Source organism: Osmerus mordax, chromosome 6 (assembly GCF_038355195.1).
Source record: "Osmerus mordax isolate fOsmMor3 chromosome 6, fOsmMor3.pri, whole genome shotgun sequence".
Classification (NCBI taxonomy): domain Eukaryota; kingdom Metazoa; phylum Chordata; class Actinopteri; order Osmeriformes; family Osmeridae; genus Osmerus; species Osmerus mordax.
In genome coordinates this window covers 4,703,098-4,722,205 of record NC_090055.1, presented here as the reverse complement: position 1 = coordinate 4,722,205, position 19,108 = coordinate 4,703,098, and the positions used below count along the sequence as shown (strand labels likewise).

At 40.7% G+C, this 19,108-nt stretch overlaps 1 protein-coding gene across 1 annotated transcript; it reads right to left on the bottom strand.

Moving 5' to 3' along the window:
• Positions 1–2,537: 2,537 nt before the first annotated feature.
• On the bottom strand, positions 2,538–9,385 carry onecutl (one cut domain, family member, like). Its single transcript, XM_067238828.1, has 2 exons — positions 8,341–9,385; positions 2,538–2,848 (listed from the first exon to the last, which is right to left on the bottom strand). The coding sequence occupies exons 1-2, from the start codon at positions 9,383–9,385 to the stop codon at positions 2,538–2,540; spliced, it is 1,356 nt and encodes a 451-aa protein (XP_067094929.1).
• Positions 9,386–19,108: the final 9,723 nt, after the last annotated feature.

Below are 19,108 nucleotides of genomic sequence, written 5' to 3'. Positions count from 1 at the left end.
AAAGTCTACTCTCTCCTTGTAGAAAAGGCAGATCTCCTTGAGTTGACACACAGCAGAAGATTACAGACAAAGCCTTTGGCTTGTCCCCATTTTTTTGCAAGACTCATTTAGACATACAAGAAAACAAATGAAAGGTGTCTCCTTCTCTTAAAACAACAGTGACAAGGTGGAAAACCTGGTTAGGTATTTTCTTTCTGCACCAAACCTCCCGCCTCCACTCCTTTGCTCAAAGCATGCTTACAATTGTTGCTCATTAAAGTTTAATTCAACCCCCCCCTCACCCTATTCCCTGAACATCGCCTCACGTTCTAGATGATTCAGCCACCCCTCTGATCTCCCCGCCCCCTTTGAATGCCCCCTAAAGCCCACAGGTCTGGCCGAGAGCAGACCTCTAGACCCAATACCTAGAGAGGAGACGGATGGTGTAAAAAAAGCCCCCCTTTGATGTCTGTGAAAAAGTCGATGGCCTCTTTCATGACCGCCTGTCTTTCAAGTGCATGCTGTGAAGGGAGACCCAGCAACATGCCCCTCCAAAGGTTACAAGACAGGCTGGGTGAAAATTGCCGAGTTAGCCCCGCCGCATCAGTGAGAACCTTGGAGAACTCTGGCAGGTTGTGGAACTGAGAACTGGCAGAAGGGATGAGTCTGGAGGATAGCGACAGCACACATAGTGGGACATAAATGCTTGTGTCTGCACTGCAGCCAGGGGAATCACTACTTCCATGCAATCCCCCAGCAGCTGCACAATACACGTTTGCATGTGGTCTCAGAAGATTCGCACTTTAGAGCCTTCAGACTAAGTGCAACACTGCACACTTTGCTGAACAGTGTTTAAACACAACTTTACAAGCAACCTGTGAGACCTATGGGATGTCACATTATTATTATTATTATTATTACCACAACATTCAAACAAGCTTGGCCTTAGCAAAAGAGTTTATCGCAGAGACATTTGACAAGATTAAAGGAATCCCCATAATTCTACAAAAACAAAGGCCAGGCCTTTAAGATAGAGAGAGATACGTAACATCACTGAGACTACAGGGGAGGGAAGTAGTTAGGCCGTACATTCAGGGAGGACAATCTTAATCTTTGGTATTACGATGGGATCCTATTTCTAAAAGTGCCCATCAGAAAAAAATCTTCAGTTTCACACAGACATACAAAGCATTGTTAAATAAATACTTACAGTATATAGATAGCATAAATAAATAACTAAATAAATAGAGAGGAAAAAAACAATAAATACTTAAATGCAGTAATAAATACATTGATCAGTTCAGCAATTGCATTTTAAACATATCGCTCCAACTAAACTGACTATATGGAGACATGTTAAAACCATCTCTTTGTGGAAAATAATTACCTTGTACATAGCAGGACTGGAACAACAACCCGCACTTCCAAAATGTTTCTATAAATAGAGTGATGTGCTTGAAATCTGTACAAAAGGGCTGAAAGAATCACATTCCTCCATTTTCTAGACTTCTGTAAAAAAAGATTTGCAATGGAGCAAAGGTGTGTTTAGTTGAGTGTTTTGAAACATGAGTGGAAAACATACTACAACATTATTCTACATTGTATCATGAGTACCTCTCCTTTATGTTCATTGTATTCAAAAGATTGACATGTTGAGTCAAAATGGCTACGGCGCTTTTGATTGGAAGGTCAGTCAATGTCTTAAAGCTAGAAGGTTGCACCAATAAGTCTCTGATATGGCATCCTTCGCATCCTGCCCTTGTTGACAGACGTGAAAATTCCAGTAAAATACACTTTGGTTTCCTGCCTTGAAAACTCTGATTAATTCAAGTTGAAACCATCAATGAGACACATGAGATATTCTAGGTGATCCTGTTGTCTTGGAAATGATTGAAAACTGAAAATCGTGTAGAGTAAATTACATTCCTGATACTCCACACCTAGAACTTGGATCATCTCCTTGGGACTAGAAATCCTGTGAACCTTGTTAGGTGGAGTTCTCAGCACTCTGTTCTTCAGAAATGATTAGCCTGATGGAGCTATGCAATTGATACACCTGTGTTATTCTCTGTCACCTACGTCTTTTGATTCTTCAGAGAAAAACAGGGCATGAACATGGAGGAAAGTAAACAATGCCTAAATATGAGGGACAAAAAGGCTTCCAGATTCACGGGTGCATCCTGATGATTTACACCCCAGGGGCACATCAGGGTAAGAATCTGCCTCCTTTTCAATATCTTCATCAAAATAATGTGATGAAATGGTGTCTATTTTGAAGTCAGGGGTGTTTACCATGGCCAACTTCAAACTAAAAGGAACTTTGCACCCTTGACTATACAAATTAGCATCTCCTCTTACACAATCATTTCTATCACCTCTTTCATTCCCAGTGGTGATCACTTTGGTTTGAAATGCTTTGTCGTCTTCGAAACATACACTAGCTAACGCTATCACTCCCTCTGAAAATGAGGAGTACATTATTACGCCTGATCTCTGCCTAGACCAGTCTATGCGCCCCTATTCTCCCGACGGCTCCATGCCACACCGCCCATATCCCATCAGGCTGTGCTGCAGGACACGGCAGAGGAGGACATGCTGGAGCCTGAGGAGCCGGTGGAGGAGGGGCGGCCCTCGTCCGCCCACTTGTTGATGTTGCGGCGCCGGGCGTTCATGAAGAAGTTGCTGACGGTGGAGAGCTCCAGGCCAAGCTGCTGGGAGATGGTAACCTGCAGGTCTTTGGCGGGCCGGTGGTTCTCCCTGAAGATGGCCATGAGTGTACGCCGCTGCAGGTCAGTGAACACCAGTCTGGTGCGCTTCGGCCCCTGGTTGCGCTCCAGTTTACTCTGCTCCTGTTCCTTCCGTTTGCAAGCTATAGGCAAACAAATAGTGGACGGGTTAGGGGAGTGAATGTGTGTGGGGACTGTTAACTAAAACAGGCCAGCAGGCTAACTAGGATAAATGGATTAATGGAGAGAGAAAAAAAAGATCTGTTGAAAGAAAACAGTCTAACTAGGCAACTCTGATTAGTTAAAAGTGATGAATCAGCAACATGTTCCCCTGCACAGTAGAGGAATCAAGACATTCAGCCTGTCACACCTGATTAAATGCAAGTAGGTTAAGCTGTACTTGGATTAATTAGACAACTAGACAAAGCTAATTTATCAAACCTTTCAGCCCAAAAGAAAAAGACAGAAATGAAATAAGAAAGCATCAACCAGATAAAACAATGAAATATATTTTTTTAAGTGGATGTTTGTCAATGTCCTCAATTCCTTTGAATTCTTTATGGTCATACACATCTCAACTATTGACAAGGTTGCGAGCAACTATGTGGCTGAATCCACTGGAACATCACAGCATGTCCAGCTACACTGTAACTTAGGCCTTGTCAAACCCAATTCTAACAACAAACTTGTGTATCCTCCTTTTTTATGGAGTCCATTTGGTGTCGAGTTATTGAGCTATCTACTGAGCTGATAGCACCTCTATTTACCCAGGTCTATTTTGCAGTATGTGTGTGCCAATTTCCAGCTAGCATATAGACTGATGTGTTCTGCTCTACTCAGCTAAAGGTCTGGAGAGGGAAAAATCATAGTAGTGTCACACTGATGAACACAAATATTGTAGCCTTCTACAGCATCATTATGAAACATAGGCCAGAAAGAACAAAGGTGGAGCCAAGCAACCAAGGATTAGTATTATCCTGTTAGCCATATACATTTACTTTATCAGATAGTTAGCATAATACAGTATATAATCAAATGTATTCACTTGTGTAAAAGGTCCTTACGGAATATTTCCGTAAGAGACTAACTTCTAGTTCAATGCATCGTCTGAAGGAGTTAGACAAATATATCCCATCAACCTACACCCTGTCTATCTCAGTTAGCAGTCAATGGTCAAACAGCCTGTATTTTTTCCTTTCTCACTGCAGCCAAAATAACATTCCCTTCTGATACAAAAGATCCCAGGGAGAATTCATGCAATTGAAGATAAATAATAAAAAATCTAAGTTACATTAAGTCAGTGTAAAAATGCAAGGAAGGCAGAGCGAGAGAGAGGATAGATGTAACAAAATGTGTAGGTTGTGCTAAATTCCATTTGAGAATAGACAGGCAGTTCAACATGTATATTTTTATAGACGTCTCTTTCTGTGCATATCCACAGCTAAATCTTTAACCTCCACTGAATTGCAATACAACTGTATGGACTGGAAACTGTACACCCACTGTTGTATTTGTATACAAATCTATCTGCCTCACACTTCCACCCCCGTCATCTCTCTATCTGTCAGCCTTGTCTCCATCTTCCTCCTCTTTGCCTTGCCGGACACTTCAACATCATTAGTTTCTCATAAAAGTAATTTACATGTGGCGGAGAGAGTGAGTCACTTTAGGGGAACTAATTTATTTTCTATTAAAGGGGTTACGTCAGAGGTGAGTGAAACAAGCAGAGTCTGCAGTGCACACTGAGTGTTCGAGGCCCATAAGTGTACTAAGACATATTTGGGCGACTCTTGTAATTACCTAAATGTACACTTTTAAGACATCTCAATCAGCACTGTGCGGTTGTTGTTTTTTTGCTGATGGTGAGAAATGTTTTTCTAAGAGTAAGCAGACATTTAATTGATTGGCTCATGTCTGCTTATAGCAAAACATAGAATACGGAACAATACTTATGCTTACTGTGTAAGCCAAAGTCGATCCTAAACACATAATGTAAAAGCATAACTGTCATGTCTAAAACCATACTGCTGCATACTGTACCAGTGCCATCATAAAATAACATTGGATCTTGTTATGAAACTACAGAGTCCCTATAATGTGAATAGGATATCAAATTAATCCGTATGCACAACAATTATTATACTCTTGCTGTAATTCACAGTGTGCATTTGATCCAAATCATTATCCAAAGGAAACACTTGACTCCCTGAAGCACTCTTCTCTCATCAACTTGAGATTTGAAGGCCTGTTCGTTTTTAGGCATCTACAGGTAATTAGCATTTCTGAGAGTTATCGAACCATGTCTCATTAAAATACTTTAGGGCAGAAATGTCAGAAACATGTCAATATTATAAAAAACTCAAATGTAAAAGAAACTCCAATGGCTACATTTTTCACGGACGTTACATATTCCAGAAGATGGCAGCTATGGAGCATACACTCGCAGCTTCAAAAAGTAATGAAAGAAAGGAAATGATAGTGGTGGATAGCTTGCTTGTACCCTGGATTCAAGGGTTGTGCGAGGAGTCAGGGTGTCCTACTCCTCTCTTTTCCTCTCCCCCTCCATCCCATCCTCTCCTTTCTCCCTTAACGGCGATCATAACGCCAACCATTAAGTAAATGCTTCCTTATGCTGTAATCATGTGTAAAAGGCTTGCAATTACCATGCTATAAATCCCTGGCAGTGGGGCTACTCCTCGAGACATAAATATTCCCCCATAGGCTTCGTATGATCGTGGGAACAGCCCCTAATCATGATGTATGCCCCTGTCTCGTGTTGCTGAAACGTGATTGAAAGCCCTTTCCCTACCCCCCGGCGCCTGAACCTCCACCCCCCTCCTAGTCGACCCCCTCCTGTCTCCCCCCCTCCAGCTCCAGCCCCAGCCCACCCCCTGCTGATTTCTTGGGCCAGGGGCTGATAGAAATTATTGATTAAATCTGTGCAGCTCAGACTCCTCGACCCACAGAGGCTGGTTAACCCCTTTATCACCAGAACGGGTAGCTGTAACAGCCAGATAAAAACAACATTGTTTGTTTTGGACCAAGGTTGCGAAAGAGCAATTTTCCTGTTTACAATTTTAAAATGCAGATGTGTTCCGGAACGTAACATTTGAGCTACAAAAATCTAATGCAACTGTACATGGTGGTGTTTAAGGCTTTGTGGCATTCATCACTGGGGGATGGTGCAGTCACTGAAGCCAAGGCATAAACCACATTGACCTTTCCTATTCATTTAGACCTTTAGTCAAGGGCTTCAGGTATCCTCTTTAAAGTTATATTCCCTAACTCCTCTCAACTTAAAGTGGTAAGGCCCCACTGTGTGGTCTTTCTCTTGCAATCTCGGACTACTGTCAGATCTCCTGATTAACAGGCAGCGGTTGGCTTGGAGATGCATCTTGTACAGAGTGCAGTACCGTACACACGAACCAGAATGCATTAGACATAACCTGCTCCATATAAGCGCCTCATCATGCCTCTGGTAATAGAAATGACGATGGAATTCCATAATCGGGCCCACCATTTATCTTAAAAGTTTCGCGTAACAATCGCAGAGCCAAAACATCAAAAATACCAATCCTGACTTGCACTGAAGGACCTTGCTGAAGGACCTTGTATGTATTTAAGGGAGTGCTGCATTAGGTGGATCATCTTAAAACTTGAGGCGTGAAGCGAAGAACACTTGAGTTATCTTCAGACTATGGAGCACACAGCACTGTGCATTCTAATTCCAGTCTCGATTTGCCGATGCGGTCGAGGTGTGTGTGGGCAAGGCGTGCTGTGCTTTCCCATGGAAATCAATAGAGGCTTGTAATTAAACAAAAGGGGGTTGGCCAGGGGAAAAAAACAACCCCCTCGGAAAGTAGGTTATGTAGAAAAGTGCAGAGCTGTCCAAATTGTGGCTTTGCCAGGAACTAAATATGCAAGTTAGACTGAGTGTGTGTGGGGGGGGGGGGGGGAGGTGGTGGTGGGGAGGTTGGCGCACTTTCAATACATTCTCCATTTTCGCTCCTTTAATTTTCAGCAGTGTGACAAATATATATTTGTGTCTACTCATACATAAACCAACAGCATTCCAAAAATGTCAAACTGTTAGATAATCCAAACATTAAACCTTTAGCCTATAAAAATAAAGACAAAGGCCATCCAAAAATGTTGCTATAATAAAAACCGTAGAATGCTACTGAAACTAGCATCCCATATATACTTTAAATTGAATGCATTAACGCCTCACCCTAAATCAAGATTAGACTCATTAAATAAACAGCATAAACAACATAAGCTGTTGAATAAAACAATCTCTCCGAACTCTAACAACACTAATCACTAGCAAACTAGACACAGTACAGCATTTTGTCAAATGGAGGATGTACACATGTGCTCAGAGAGCCAAACAATCAAAGATCAATAATTGTGAGCGGATTGCAAGAGTGCACAATCATTACTTATAAACCCTATTGTGCTTTTGGGCTTAATCAGTTGGGTTGCTGACAGATAGTGAAAAACTGTGATTAGCTGTGCTTGCCTACACACACGCACAGCTCACAGACCCCTGCAGTGAACAGAACACTAGCCGACACAGGCACACACTCCCCTCTGCTCATCTCATATTACTGTGTTCATTTGGATCTCTTTCTAGGACAGACCTCTTCAGCTGCATGTATCAGATGGATTCCCAGTCCCTATGGAATGACAACACTGTAACATAGCACTGTACACTGTGCTATCTTGTCTTCAATGCGTATCCCCCATGAATATCAAATATCAACCAACAGATTAGCCATTGCCTTTTAAGAAGGTCTCTTTTTCCCATCATAAAGCTGCCTCGAAGCTGCATTGACTATTTTCTCCAGATAAACAATATATGTGGGTCTCGAGCTTAATGTGTGAGTATAAACGATAACACGAGGGATCTTTCAACATAGTAATAGTTATATAATAATTGTAATTTTACAGTGACTGCTACAATGAAGATCTTAAATTAGGAATGATTTACCTATTGCCTGCCAAAGGCTCAGACCTAATTTGTGTCAACTATCTTGCCAACTTTAAACTTCAGTCAAGCATCAAGTAGATATTGCAGAAATCCTTGCAGAAATGTAACATCTACTTACAATGTCCTCTCTGCCCATCGTATGTGATTGTTTCAATTATTAAATCCCTTACTGCTGTCTGTGTAATTCCATGATATTTGCTTTATGGTTCACTTAATGGAAGGCCAAGTGTCCATGATTTTTTGAAGGCATAGTAATGGATCTGGCACTGCTAGGCCAACCTAGCAGTGCTAAATGGAAATTGTGTATAAAATTGAAAATCACACAAAGCAACCCCTGTGTGCAAAAACCATGTGTATAGAATGTGTGGAACAAATCCTTCTTTTACTGTAAGTTTTGGACATTATATACACATTCAATAAACAATGCTTATTTACTTGAATCTTAAAATGGTGACCCAGTATGAGTTTATCTTTTACCTCAGCATATGATATACTTAATGTGTCTGAGGCTCTGCCCTGAGAAAGATATTGTTTAAGAAATAGTGGATTTTATAGAGAAAAATGTGGTGTGAGAAATGAAGTGTGTGTTTTGATTTGGTTGTTTGTTTGTGTGTGCCTGCTGAAGAAAGAGATAGATCTTACCCTCCAGTCTCAGAGAGGCCATCCTTTGAAACTCTGGTTCCTGGAGCCAGCGGGACATCCTCTTGAAGGTCTCACGGCCAGACTTGAGCTTGCCCCAGGGCTTTGGGTTTCTCAAGAGGTCAGACAGAGTACCCTGTGACCTACAGAGCACCCTTTCTGCAAAGATGGCTTGAGGGATGCTGTACCTCTTCAGCTCAGTGATGATCCTCTGGGCCACATCCCTGGTGTTGATCTCCTCTCCAGCTGCACCCCCACCTCCCTGGGAGCTGGGCAGCATGCCCTCACAGGGCGAAGACAAGGAAGAGGACGAGGCGGAGGAGTAGGGGTGCTCCCCTGCCTTGGAAGACTGCTGACTGGGGTGGGGGTGCTGGTAGTGCTGGCTGTAGATGTGAGGGTGGTGGTTGGGTGCATGCTGCTGGGACTCCATCTTGTTTAGCTGATGGCCAAGTGAAGAGTCGTTTCCAAGCCCTGGTGGGGACATGTCCCGACCAAAGTCCGCCGTCCGGCAGAAGATGTTTCCACCATGGACCTCATAGCTGCTTGGAAGCATCTGGCCAGGGTTGCCATTGGGGCTGTTTCCCAAGCTGCCATAGCCGTGCATTGGAGTAGCCAAGCCAGAGCCTGTGGAGGGTGGGGAGAGGCTTTGTGCCATTGCCAGATCCTTGCCATAGGGGTTGTAGAAGTTGCTGCCAAGGCCTCTGTCCTCGCGCATAAGAGTAAAGCTCCCAATGACGTTGCTGACCGGAAGGCAGGGATGATGGTGGTGGTGATGGTGAAATTTGTCATCGAAAGGCTGCAGGGGAGTAAGGGTGGTGTACGTGCTGCCACAGCTAGACGGAGCGTCGCCTCCATAGCCCAGCGCAGACATGGAGTGGTCGAAGCCTGGAGGTCGGTGCTCGGGCTCCAGGGACATGGAAGGGCCCCCGAGGGAGGGCCTGGGGAACGCTGCTGAAAGGTCCCTTGAATGCAGTATAGCCCTGCCATCTTGGCTATGTGCAAGCTCAGAGTGGCTGTGGATGGACATCTCCCCTAGGCTTCCATCCATTTTCAATTCGATAAGATTATCTTTTTTTGTTCTTATTTGTTCTTTTCACAGTTATTGTCTGGATGGTCTTTCCCCTTTCATGCACGACTATGGATTTATTGATTTCAGAAAAAAATTATTTCCTTTCTTATGGTGCGTCTTAATTATTTATCTGATAAACTTTAGTGTCAAAGCTCCTTCAAACTCCAAGACATTGAGTGAGTAGAAGATTAAGTAACATCAACAATCACATTATCTTTGTGCAACAACACACTTGCTTCCCCCTCTTTGGTGCCCAATTGAGGTCCTCGATATAATCGTTGTTTTTGTGCCTACAGGAGACAACATAATAGGTTTATGCATTTGTATTGGTCTATACTCGCCATTGAAAGAATAACCAGATTGCAAAGTTGTAATATTTCATTACAAATCATAATTATCATATTGATCACTCTATTCCAAAAGAGAGGGGAAATTGCTCCAAGAGCACAAACAAAACATCCATCGTGATGAATGCTATAGTCAGAAATTGTGAGAGTGTATCTACAGTTACATGTTTGTCTCATGCAAAGTTCAGAATAAAGGACTTGCGCGCATGCGATGCTTAAGACAAACAGACGTCAGGCTTGCATGCCTCTCAACGTAAAACAGGCAACGAAAGATGCTCTTCGAAATATGCCAACATTACGTTTCAATAGTTACAATCATAACATTTAACGATAAAGTGGTGTTTTAATTGTAGCATTCTCACCTTTTTAAACCCTTATCTGAGCGCATTCGAGGTTGTTGTCGGTCCACATCTCTCCGATTGTGTCGCTTGTCTCCGGTCAACCAACCTCTCCGCGCAGTATCATACGATTGGTAATGTATAAAGAGACGCTTATTCAAGGAAAAGCCAAACAATTGGCGATGAGCTAAACGTCCTTTCTTGTCCTTTAGTCTTATTTCTACAGCGAAACGTATAGCTTTAGCCGTGCTCTTCTTTACCTAGCAGCTATCCTTTTCTTTCATTATCTCGTGAGATTTTCCTCCACCTCTTCCCTCAGCCTGCCACTTCATCGATTTCACCACGAACTCTTTCTCTTCTCTTCCTCCCCCCTCTCCCACTTGCTCCTTTCAGTACGTCACAGGCTTAAAATCTGACAGATGTGCAATGAAATTCCAACTCCAATTAACCCTTTCGCTTCGGCCAACGTCTCTAGGGAGGGGGTTGGGTTTGACCAACGAGGTGAAGACAACCCCTTTCTCACAACCCCAAAGTTAAGCCTTTTTATCTAATAGCATGCAGAGCTTATGAATTATGTGAGCATGCGAGTCCTGGCCACAGCTGAATTTTAACATCTGCCTCACCTGATTACCCACTACAAATGTGGGTGTGTGTAATGCTGCAGAACTGATGTCATATTGTTCACCTGAAAGTGCCCTCAAATACTATAACAATTGCCCATAGCCTACATTTTATCATCTGTAGCCTACTGCAATAAAGGCATAAATTCATTATGCCTCTTGCAACGTCTATTATTAAATTGGATATGTATATTTTATTTTGTCATTAATATAGTGATTATGATTGTCTGACATGTATTAAGGAACGCTATAGGATATTTTGTAACAGTTTTTATTTTATGAGCCATAACAAAAAGTGTAGGCTATTATTCAATTATGAGTTTCACAGCACTGGTTTATTTAGCTACTGTAAAAAATCTATAGGCTACATTTAACATAGGCCTACGTATTTTTGCGAGGAGATTAAATGCCATACATAAAATATCTAAGAAAAACAGTAAATGTTTCCCCTCAAATTGTACAGATGTCACCGAAATATAGCCTAGGTTAAGTTCCACCCTTAGGTATTGTCAAGTAGGTAACATGCTCGTAATTCATTTAGGTAACCTCTTAATCAGCACTCCACCCACGGTTGAATAGGCCTATTGACATGAGATTGCGCACTTCAGTCTTTAGTCCCAAAACAATATCAATGAGGTCATTCGTTTAAAAGCGACCTTTTTAAATAAGATACTCAACCTATAGAAAATTCAGCTTTAGCTTTTCATTTAACACAGCACTTAGCCCACTGTAGGCCGCTCGGTGTGTGTGACCGTGTAGATCAGGGATAGGGAGATTTGGGAGTTGAGAGAAGATCTAGTTGATACTTGGCATACTAATCATATCTAACTGTCAGTTTAATTTTCAGAGATGAGCAATTCTAGCGTTTGAAAAAATTCCGTGTGCGGTGTGGGACCGCTGCCTTCCCGGAGCAGATGCTGCCCTATCGATCTGCGCCGCCAAAGCCAGGATGGAGAGATACATGTATGGATAGCAAGTAGCTTGAGGTAAAATGGTCAGCGGCTACAGAGCGAAAATAAGAGGTCTTTTTAGGAGGTCGAGGTGAAAGTTCACCTTCTGTGGTTGGAAAATGTAAGCAGGCACACTGACAGAGTTATCCTTAAACTGCCGACGTGGAGTGTGACACACAACTTTAGGATAGGCTACTTCGCTTCATAGTTAATATATAATAACTTATTAAACAGAAACTCACAGCTTTACCCTAGTAGGCTATTGTAAAATAAATAATCAACAGCTCATATACATCAGTGGTCTGAACCCACAATCCCAATCAATAGGTTGAAAAAATCAATAAATAGGCCTAAATAAATAAATAAAAATTCACTGTCACGCAAACATCAGGCAAGTAAAATGTTGAGTTTGTGAAAACCATTTAATATAATTTGTAGTTATGTTGTTAGGATAAGAATTTCACTGGGGTAACTGTGAAAATCTAAGTTTATTCCTGCAATGACCTCTATACCAGACTTGTGCGTTTTTGCGCCACTCTAAAGAAGCGTAACTGCATCGTCTGGTTGAATGTTATGCTTTTATTTTGGGTAGGCCGGGTGATTTAATATGCAGTCGATTTAATTATTTATAGTCTTTGAATTCCCGCAAAACATTACCTGTGTAGGCTACCTTGGTGGTGAAACATAGGCCCCTAAACAAAAACACTGTGTCCCTATAGGCCATGGTATCAGCTATCTGTCTTTAGCCTACGTTTACTGCAGAAGGCCTATCCCTATAGGTTATAGTAGGGCCTACAGAATTCAGAAACTTTCTATTAGTCTTGTTTGGCAAACGGAATAGACTATAGGGCCTACCGCACGCTCAACCTCATACACACACACATACACATTCCTTATAAGTCAATAACCGTTGACTTTCCTGCTGTCAAAACTAGGCTACTTTTTCAATGACTTGAATGATTTTATAATGGCCTTTTACCGTAATGCACAATGATGAGTCTGAATTACGGTGAAAGAGTTGTAGAGGACCTAATTGCCCATCCGTGGTCGGAACAATTTCGGATCATAAAAACACTGCAAATGGAAAGCCTATATTGAAAATACTTCCCACAATATACAGTTATTAAGGAAACAGTTGAAAACAGACAATGGAAAAACGTTTGTTTTTATTTCAGCATTTGACATTTATAAAACGTCCTCTAACACTTTGTAAATAAACAATCCATGGCAGACAAGACATACAACAAACACTATACAGTTTAACAAAACAACAGGCAGATGCTCAGTAAAGGGCATATAGCCTGAACCTCATTTTGTATAACAAAAGTGAGTTCATACACTAGAATAAAAAAATACTTCATGAACTAAGTACTGAAGTGTTTTAGATATAGGCTGCATATCCATTGTGAAGTTTGACTGGCTTTGTTTAGGGGAATTTGCAGATAGGCCTATTTGAAAATTATGCGAATAGGTTATTGTCTGAGGTGAGAATATAGACGTAAAAAAGGTGTGCTGATAGACAGCATTATCGACATTTTATAATAAACAGTTTTTCAAAGTGACTTTTTTCAAACTTCAAACGATAGGCTACTATTTTAATTTTAGAATCATAATTTTATTGATTGAGTAAAACGTTTTCAAAAGATGAAATGTTACTAATCTTTGGAATCCTTAACCACAGCCATGAATTGCGTATTTGTTTTCTTTTTCTTTTATCAGTTTGTACAAGACACTCTCATTTTACAAATTAATTATATTTTAGCCAAAATCTTGTTGTTTTTTGTTTTGTTTTTGATTTAAAAAAATATTTTCCCAAATAACACACTTGTTAAGCGTATCAGTCTCACCATTTAAAAATACATTACAAATTTGAATCAGAGTACAACTTTAAATAACAAAAGGAGGTAATGTTGGTTCGTTTAAAGTCGTCATATGTATTTTGAGAATCGTCTATTTAGCAGTTCCTTACAATCTAAACTTTCTGAAAAAGTTGAGGCTACAGAGGGGTCATTACTTTTTTGGGACGCATCTACTCCAGTCTAATTGGTTTGTTGAATAACAAATAAGATAATTGAATAACAGGAATAGCATACATTTTCTCTTTAGACTGCAGTATACCTTTTGTAGTTTTTGAATTGATCGTGTGCCAGAATAACCGCAAATGAGACACGCTAAAGAGTTCTGGCAAGAATAACTTTTGTGTCGGTTTAAATGGCCCACCTTTATGTAGGCCAACACAGGCTACATGAATCAATCAGTTGGTCTAGTAATCAGTTATTTACCTTACATGTCAAAATATCCAACAGGGTAAACTGTGCATGTCAGAGCATCTATATGTATGCTGGCGATTAAAGAAGTGTGGCAAACGCTGTAAAATCATATCTTGAGAGATAGGAGACTCACTCGAAATCTTTCATTTTCCATACTACAGAAATGTTCGATAAAATAAACCTCTTGACTCCAAAGGTACTATATAATTAAAACCTACTACCTGTAACTACTTGCAGGAACAGGCTATTATGTAAAGATGTTCATTTAAAATTATATTTAATTATTTGATTTTACAAGACCAAGAGAGAGCCTATTTTATAAAACCTTGCTGATGAAAACGGATATTTGACAGATTTTTGTATTTCTTTAAAAACAATTAAATGGTCATTGGACGGTGTCTTTTTTTCTTTTACGAATGTGGGTTTGTTTTTGCAAGTTATCCAGCAATCCAACTATTGTATTGTGTTTGTGTGTGCGTGTGTGTGTGTGTGTGTGCCTGTGCATGCGTGCAGGAGTGAGATTGAATGACTAAATGCGCGTGCGTGTCAATCGATACAATGACATTAAATATGCGTTTGTTTGTGCCAAACTATTTCCCATGTAATAATTTAAATAACGCCTCACTATTATTAACTGGAATAATTACAGTCTACATTCTCTATGTTAATGACATTAGTTTAATACTTGAGCTCCTTACTAATACGAGAGAAATTTTTTAATTTATGCAATGCTGTGCTTTAGGTGTCTTTAAAAGTCAAGAGGTTATGCAAACTTCGGAAAACATTTGTAAATTGTTGTTGGCCTGAAGCTGTTCTGGATTTATAGTTTTACAACGCAACATAACATCTGGACTTTTGGCTGAATATTTTGAGTCAAATTTGATCGAATATTGATGTACAGATATCCAGTATCGGAACAGGCCTTGTTGTTTTGTTGATAATTAAATGCATCATATTAATAATGGCTCATTATTGGCTGTTTGTTCTGGTGCTCTTGTGCCCAGTTTGATCTGCTTTGTGACTGGATAGCTGATAAGATAGATAGCTACTGTACAGACTGTCAATTGGGGTATAGATATGGAATATTCTGCAAACATGTGGTGTGGGTCATTTAATCAAGATCTAACAAACAACTAAATTAATTATGTTACCTCAGTGTTAGGGTCAGAGCCAGGACGAATTGTAAAACAACCATTGTTTCTTAATTTTTGGCGATAGCAGAATATTTTGTATCTATACCTTAATTGAAAGCAACAGTATCTGGAGCTATGTATTCGAAAGATATCCACATCCTGCCAGTGCTTATGAAATGTCCTCCCTCTCCCTCCTCCTGTTTTTCATTGAAACACATTTGTACACAAACAGACAAACAGACACACTCACACATACACACACAAAAATACACGTATATATACACACACGCACAGCATCTTAGCATACTCCTCTACCCACCCCTTTCTCAACCCCCTTGCTTGCCCTCCACACCTTTCAGTCCCACTTGGAATCAAAACCCTTTCCTTAAAAATATCTTAAACCATCTTTTGGAATTCCCTACGCATGCACGCGTTGCTTAACCACGTATGGCCATTTGCCACTTTGCATTATAAATACCATTTACACAACATCTCCATATTGATTAGTAACATACGTACTGTTCTATTTTCTGTTATGGTAATGAAAGCCTTGCCCCGGCCTGTCAGTGCGAGTGTGTGCATCTCTCCCGGAAGGAGACAGTCAGCCACTCTCAAAGACAGTCAGTCTTTCCCCAGCTCAGTGCTGTCCAGCCAGTTCTAGTGGGGATTTCGAGCCGGCAGGGTTGCTCTCGTCTATTTGCCTGTCAGGTCAGCCTCTGCCATATCCATTCTCCCCTCCTCCAGGCTGCAGCCTCGACTCGTAGCCTCCAAGCTTCTCTCTCCACTTCTCCAATTACTCCTTGATTTTCTCTTCTTCGTTCTCCGTTTAAATCCTTCCTGCATCTTTTGCTGTAGCTCTTTCTCCCGGCTTGTGGAGAGGCTCCTCTCTATTCGAGCTGCAAATGTGTGTCTTGCTTCTGCCGACCGTTTCGCTCTCTCTCCCTTCTCTCTTTAATCAGCATGTTAATAAGAAAGGTAACTAATCAATACATTCAATGGCCTGGTCTGGCGATTGATACCATCTCATCCACCCCCTTCACTCTCCCCAGGCTTAACACACAGACACACACAAGCACACACCACACACACACACATAAAAACAAATAGACACACAAAGTTCAAGCACTATACAAGGGCCCTCTTTAGTAATTGTAATGGATGATCATTTTCAAACTGTTTAGGGCAAATTTGTCACATCAATCTAATTACCAAGAGTGAAAAGCTCGACTCAATTTGCTTCCACAGTCGTTTCTGTCCTACTCCTTCCTGTCCAAGAACTTGAGCTCTTCATGTCCATAGCCCTTAACTCTATACCTCTTGATTTTTTAGTAGTGGTGGTGGTGTTACAGTTATTTGATTATTCGGGCAGTGAGGTTCACAGAATCCTGAAGGCAGAAAAAGGTTAGTCCCAATAGGAATAGAAATGTTTAAGAGAAACATACTTTCACAGCTCAGGGCTTGGAAACCAAGAGTAAAGAAAGAGCACTTTACCTCACACCAAAGCAAATACATACACACATTCCAACCCCTGATATTATAAATAGAATGGGAAGGGGAGATGCTTCTACCCTCCTCAGGACATGGATTCTAACCCAGGAATAAAAACGGTTGGTGTTTCTACAGGCAGACATGAGAGACATGGCAGTGGATGAAGGGAAATTGTTCATACAGAGAGAACACAGACACAGTTACAATGCAAGGTGGCCTTTTAAGGCCGCCTGCATGGGCTCCCCTATCTGACCTTAACCTAGTGTGGTTTTGCCTTCTGGTAAGTTCTCTGCTAAGCCAAAAGTGATGTAGATCCTTTTACATTTGCCAGTGGTTTTATTTTTCCCCTTGTTGGTCCTCCATATCATTTTACCGTCTCACAATGAACAATCAATATGTAAAAAAATTTCAAAGGCATCTAATATTTTATATATGGTATAATGTAGATCATCGTTTGTTTGTTACTTTCCATCACATTTATGGATCACAATATTGTTATGTGATTTCAATCAACATTTTAGGCAACACTGATTACAACAATGGTAAGCCATCACCTGTTATTTGATAGCTATGTACCAGCTGTAAACAAATCCTTGTATTTGTGTTCTTCTATACAGTGTATCAATGGTGATCTTAAAAGAATATCTAAAAAGGTGTATAGTTTTGTGTGCAATGTATTAAAATTAGAATTATTTTTATTTTTAAAGGATCTTTAAAGTTTGCTCCTCTGAGGTCTGGTAAATCATAGTATTGGAGACTATGGAAATCTGAAAAAAGGTTCAAATTGAAAGTATAACTGGCATGTTTGCCAACAAAATATTTTCTAACTTTGGTGAGATGTATTTTCAAAGCATTGCACTATGCTGGACATACTGTCCCTTCAAAGGACTGTTACCAATTGCTTCAGACATCCAATTGTCAATTTTTACATCAATGTTTTCCTATCAACACTATCTTTACTCTTTCGTCTATATAGACTATATATGTTGGTAGAATCCTTTTTCTCAATGGTGTGTAGTGAGAGAACGCACACTTAGCCTGAAACTGAAATAATCCTCTCTTAGACAAATATTGTATTGGCAATATGTTTTATGTGCCTCAGCCATGTTGACATTTCTTAGTTGGTGGTTTGAATATGTTTCACAGAATTTACAGTACAGTACATTGCATTTCATATTCAGTTGATTTCAGCATTATTTAAAGCAATTGCCGCATATCACTACCTGATTCCACTAAAGTATTCTATTACTTTTTTTTCTTTTTCTATGACAAATGTATGTGTATCTCCCTACAGCCCAAGGTCCAGTTTCTCTGCATTATCTGCATGTCCAAGGCGTCCCGGGGGAGTTTAGAATGACCACTGGCCCTGTTGACCCTCAGCTCCGCTGTCACCCTTCATCACCCCCTTCTCCATCCTGGATGGTGTGGTCACCTAGCAACAGGGCCAGGGTTCGCGGCTCATGGACCAGAGGCTATTGGGAAATCAATCGATACACCTCGGACGAACCTCGCTCAGGCTCCCTTCCCCCCTCCCTTTCTCCCAACCTTTTCCCCTCCCCCTTGTTGTGGCCAAATGAAGACGATGCAGTTCTCAATGTTCCACACCTCGCTCTTTAAGCATATGCTGTTACAGGATAAGAAATGCCTGTGCTTGCCAAGGGCCTCTGACTTAAGTGCTGATGTATCTATGCTGTCAAGAAGCCTCCATTTTAACCAATGTTTGGAGTGAGAGGTGGAGGAGAGGAAATTAATCCAATATCAAAGCAGGATCCTTTTGCTTTTCTTTCTGTGTCTGTCTGCTTGCCAGAGATGTGTACAGGAATCAAAGAAATCAGTGGTGCAAGATCGTGTACACATGTATCGTGTGCAATTGAGCAATTGTGAAAGCAACAACTAATTACCCTAAGACATCTGTTGTATTTCACATGTGAATCGAATTAGTTATACAAAGATCCATTTCTCAAACAGCACAAACATTTATTGCATTTTCAGAATCCAGATTTAATAGGTGCTACAGTATGTACTGTACAGCAAAACAGACACCTTTATCAGAACCTCTATTTATTATGGAGGTCCCCTAACCTTTACAATCAGGAATGGGTCAGCAATGAGCTTTGATGCTCTCTGGCCATGTTGGAAGGATGAGAATGAAAATCTTTAACAATTGAAGACAAAATGGCGGAGGACTCAATGAAATTACAGGGGAAGGATGCAGTGGTTTGAGGATTATGGGTAAGGTTGTGGTGACTCATCGCAGTTCATCTCTTTCCCTTGATCAAATCCATCAAACTGAATAATTGGCTAAGTAAAATCTGTCCATATGGGCTGAGTTACTTCCATGCACTTTTTTTTTCAAACCGTCATATCACCAGCAAACGGACTGAACTTTTTGCGTCCTTTCTTGTTTGTAACCTGTAGCACTTTGAGATTTTTAGCTAAATATAAAGTGCAATATAAATACTATTATTATTATTATTATTATGAACTGATAGTTAACAGTGAAGAAGATTTCTTCAGTGTTTTTTCTCTCCTGTTAGACACATTACTTTGTCTTCT

Bases quoted from the DNA above. Each gene is read 5' to 3' on its own strand.
- onecutl (XM_067238828.1), bottom strand. From the start codon at position 9,385: ATGGATGGAAGCCTAGGGGAGATGTCCATCCACAGCCACTCTGAGCTT. The intron at 2,849-8,340 runs GTAAGATCTATC...GTTTGCCTATAG, and splicing joins GGCCTCTCTGAGACTGGAGG to CTTGCAAACGGAAGGAACAG.